Raw genomic sequence first — 4522 nt, forward strand, 5'->3', positions numbered from 1 at the left:
GGGCAGTATGTATCACTCCTATGGCATATCATATATGCAGAAGATATAACATATTGTTGGAATATGTCTATTGTATAAACAAATGTACTTTACTCTTCTGTATACATCTTATTTCCCCTTAACGTATGTTGAGTCCTTTAAGGGCAGGAACCATGTCTTGGGCATCTTTGTATTCCTCCCTGTACATTACAGACACTCAATGAATATCTGCTGAAGGAATGAATTTAAAAAAAAAAATAAGCCTCTCTAGGACTAACTTGTATTTTCCATTTCCTTTTCTTTTTGCTGTTCTAAGTGAACTCAATGACCTCCAATGGATTTTTGTCTTCGGATTTACCTACTATGATACAATTTTACTTAAAGCACTATATATGATACCAATCAAAAGTTAGTTGATAAGCAAAACAAACTTTGTACTTGTTTACTGAACCAGATGTAAAAGTGGTCAGTTATACATAGTGAAATATTAACTAGTTAAGAAGCTAATTGTCTGTTTTTCTTTTTCCCTAAAACATACAAACAAAATGCTCTGGAAAACAATAATGTCACACCCAAACAAAAATCACTGAAATCTGAATTTTAATTGCCTAAAATGTCTTCTTAGCCTCTGAAAAGCACGCAGCATTCAGTTTTTACATGAGAGAATAAACAAGTTTCCCTATTCTGGTGAATTCCCTAATTAACTGATGACCCTTCAGAAGCTCAGCAGATAAAAGGACAAGAGACTGGGATCATAAAGATGTACCATTTTCTCCTTCAAGAATCCAGTCTATGCTTCAGAATTTTTTAAACCTCTGCCCAGCGTACAAATTCTTTGAAACGAATTATCAGAATTTACTGCCAAGGATAATTTAATGCAGTAAAATTAAAGTGTGACTAAAAACCTAGGAAGTTTCCAAAACTATTATAAATCATAAGAAAATAATATCTAGATCATAACCTGTTCATGCCTTTCAACTTGAAAGTGAATTACAAATATTAATAAAGAACTCTACTTAAACTGTGGTAATAGAACACAAAAGTGTAAGTTAAATTTTAAAATGCAAACTATTATTATTAAAATCATTACTACATAGACACGAGTCCTTTCTCATTAAAAAAAAGGTGCATCAAATGGCTACTATGTTGATAGTACTAAACATACTCTCTCCATTTAGTCTATAAAGTAAAACTGTTTGAGGAGAAAGTTATAGGAGGTATAAAAACTGGCAGTTTATTAAAAAGTGACTTGTTTCCTAGTAACACTGTTCCTTGTTTAGCTGTCACAAAACAACTACAAAGTTTGGGTTCTTAAAACAACTTTACAGAAGAAAAAGGACTATTTTCCAAAAATAAGTTAGTACACAGAAGATAAATCGAATTTTATCTCCATAAACCTTGTGCACAGGACCATAGATCTACGGATGAAGAGGACCTGACGCCTCGGCTTCTTGACAATGTGTCTTTTCCCCTTAGGCAGTTTAATGAAGCCGATGAACCCCTTCTCAGAATAATGCTTTTAAGGGTATAAAATAAGATTACAAAGGAAACCAATTCTATTGAAGCAGTTATCAAAACAGTTATTTTCTTAAAATTCTAGGACTCCAGGTTAAAAATCCCCGATCTAGAATAACCTCACCATTTTGCAAATGAGGAAACCAAGGGAAATTAAGTGACTTGGCAACCCAAGTTGATCCAAGTTATTTAGTAAGTGTTAGGAGGCATGGTTTGCAGCCCGGTCCCCTGACTCCAGAGCCCGGGGACCCTGTGTGTGCCACTGGTCACAGGGAAAACTCAGGGTCCTGCCCACGTTGGTTCTATGGTATAAAATGATGGGGACTCCCGACGTGTCGGGCACTGAAGAAGAGCACAAAGGCAAAGAAACAACAGTCTCGGTCCTAAAGAAGCTTTGTTCTTTCTACTAGTTCCGCTAACCTGCGCGGCCTGCCCGGCAGAGGGCTCAGCGCTCGGACCCGAGCCTCGGTTTCTTTTAGCTGCTGCCGCAGGGCTTTTCTCGTGTATTGGGGGTAGGAAACAAGACAAGGGGCCAAGATCAGAATCGGGGGTGAAGCAAGGGGTCTCCTGCGAGCACCTCAGCACGAGCAAGAGCCGCCGCACCCGGCCGGATACCAGCCCAGTGCCAAGTCCTCAGGGAACAGGTGGCTGAGCGCCCGGAGGAGCAGCATCTAGTAGGGCTCCGGGCCAAGCCGGCACGAACGCAACACCCCCCCGCCCCCGCCCCACAAGGGTCCCGCGCAGCCGCACGAGCTTCCCCGCCTCAACCACAGCCCCAGTCGCCTGGGCAACGACCCTCCCACCCCACCCCCAGGCCCCGGCTCAGCTACAACGGGCAACCGCCCCAACTGCCGTCCACGCCTCCGCGCGGGCGCTCCACACACACCTGCCTCCCCCGCCAGCCCCGGCGCCGGCCCCGACTGCCCCTCCGCCAGCACCAGCGCCGCCGCCGGCTCCCGTTCCCGGCCGCAGAGCCATCTTCCCCCAGATCAGCCGCTGTTGCCGCTGCCACCTTAGAAGGCTCTGTCAGCTGAGAGCAGCCACTTCCGGGGCAGCGGGCGGCACCGCCTCAACCACGGCCCCACCCCCGTTCCGTCTGCCGGGGCGGGCTCTGAATGGGCACGTGACCCGCCTCGGCGTGGGAAGAGTCCCCGCCCTCATCACGTGACCTCCTGGCTTTCTTCAAGTACCTGTGGGTCTGCGGTGCTTGTCAGTGACTGGTCCTACCCTGTTCCTCTTGGGCTGCGCTGGGTCGACCCACCCTCCCTTGCCAAGGCTAACTTATGATTAGAGGAAGCCCTGGGTTCGAATGCTGCCTTAGACATGTACTAGCTTTGTTACTATGAGCAAGTCACTTAATAATAGTAGCTTAACATTATTTAGCGCTTACTCTGTGCCAGGCATTGTACTAAGCGCTTTTACAAGTGTTATATCATTTGATCTTCACAACCACCTTGGGAGGTAAGTCCTATTATTCCCACTTTACAGATTGGCACTGAGGCAAAGGTTCAAGTGACTTGTGCAGGGTCACACAAGTGTCTGAAGCCAAATTTGAATTCAGGTCTTCTTTTTGACTCCAAGCTTTTTTTCTACTTCTAGCCACCTAGTTGTTTCCTGAATAGCTTAACTGCTCTGGGCCTCAGTTTCCTTATCTGTGAAACAGGGGATAAAATATCTGTAGTACTTGGTCAGTCGTTTTTCCGTCACGTATGACTCTTCTGTGAACTCATTTAGCGTTTTCTTGGCAAAGATGCTAGAGTGGTTTACCATTTCCTTCTCCAGCTCATTTGACAGATGAGGAAACTGAGGCAAACAGGGTTAAGTGACTTGCCCAAGTCACACTGCTAGGAAGTGTCTGAGGCCAGATTTGAACTCAGGGAGATGAATCTTCCTGATTCTAGGCCCAGTGCTTTGCCACTTAGCTGCCCCCACAGCATTGTTGTGAGACTGAAAGCTTCCAATTCAAGGAGAGCTTGTTATACACATTACTAACTTGGACTCAATCAAAAGGCTGCACCCAAGGACCTAGAAGGCCACATGAAGCTTTGAGGCCAGGTTTCCCCACACCAGGGTTACACCTTTCAAGGGAAGACTGTTTTTTTTAGGATTCAGGAAACCAGACGTGTTTGTGAACAGATGGCGAGGAGCCACCTGATGGGAAACCTTGAAGGTTTAGCTCAAGTTATTTAAACAGATTTGTAGTGGGTGAAGTGGGCTCTTATTTCATGGGTTTTCTTTTTTCCTTCCTAAGAAAATAGTGAGGGTTGGGTTAATCAGGGATAGATAAGGATTTCCAATCCATCCCACATACTACTGCAAAAGTGATATTCCTAAAACATGAGTCTGGCTGTCACTTTCCTACTCACCAGTGGTTCTCTGTTGTTTTTAGGATAAAATACTCCCATTGGGCAGTTCCTCTCCCTCGACAGTTTCAAAGTGGCTTCTTCCTGCTCTTCATCCCTGTTTGGTCTCAATCCATTCCTGTGCATTCACATGCCTGTAATGTACTTTCTTCACAAACCTGCCTTCCCCACTCCCCACAGCATCCCTAGCTTTCTTCAAAGCTCAGTTTAAGCACAGGCTTTTTCTAATCCCCGCCTCCTGGTGGTACTCTACCAAAATCACCTTTTTTGCTTATTAATATGGTATTTACATACCATGTATGTTTTAATATATATCTCATGTGTATGTTTATATGTATGTATTATAAATAATATATGCATATGTTTAAACATGTATATGTTTACAGGTTTCCCTGACAGAAATTGAGGGCAAGAACTTCATCATTTTCACCTATTGGTGCCTGAAACATAATATGTATCTAATAAATGCTTGGTAATTGATTTGAAATTTGGAAACAGTGTAAAGGAGGCATAAGTGTTATATAATTATAGCTTTTCACAATGTTAACTAGGCTCCCTCCTCCCATTAGTCCATATTAATGTGAGCCTTAACCTTATTAGAACATAGTATAAATGTTCTAATGAGCAAATAGCACAAACTGAAGAGGCCATTTCTGTGAGTCACA

General features: G+C 43.8%; 1 protein-coding gene across 8 annotated transcripts in view; it reads right to left on the minus strand.

Moving 5' to 3' along the window:
• SYNRG (synergin gamma) overlaps nucleotides 1–2548 on the minus strand; it is a 95919-nt gene extending 93371 nt beyond the window's left edge. For 4 of the 8 annotated variants that reach the window (XM_020991760.2, XM_020991759.2, XM_020991756.2 and 1 more), the window contains exon 1: nucleotides 2381–2547. In XM_020991760.2, coding sequence (XP_020847419.1) covers nucleotides 2381–2472 — 92 coding nt within the window. In that variant the 5' untranslated portion in view covers nucleotides 2473–2547. Of the gene's footprint in view, nucleotides 1–2380 lie in introns of all 8 variants that reach the window. The other 4 variants (XM_020991761.2, XM_078156113.1, XM_020991757.2 and 1 more) reach the window with 3 other exon arrangements.
• Between the last annotated feature and the right edge of the window lie 1974 nt (nucleotides 2549–4522).

Source organism: Phascolarctos cinereus, unplaced genomic scaffold (genome assembly GCF_003287225.1).
Source record: "Phascolarctos cinereus isolate Bilbo 61053 unplaced genomic scaffold, phaCin_HiC Scaffold_5;HRSCAF=322, whole genome shotgun sequence".
NCBI classification, from domain to species: Eukaryota; Metazoa; Chordata; class Mammalia; order Diprotodontia; family Phascolarctidae; genus Phascolarctos; species Phascolarctos cinereus.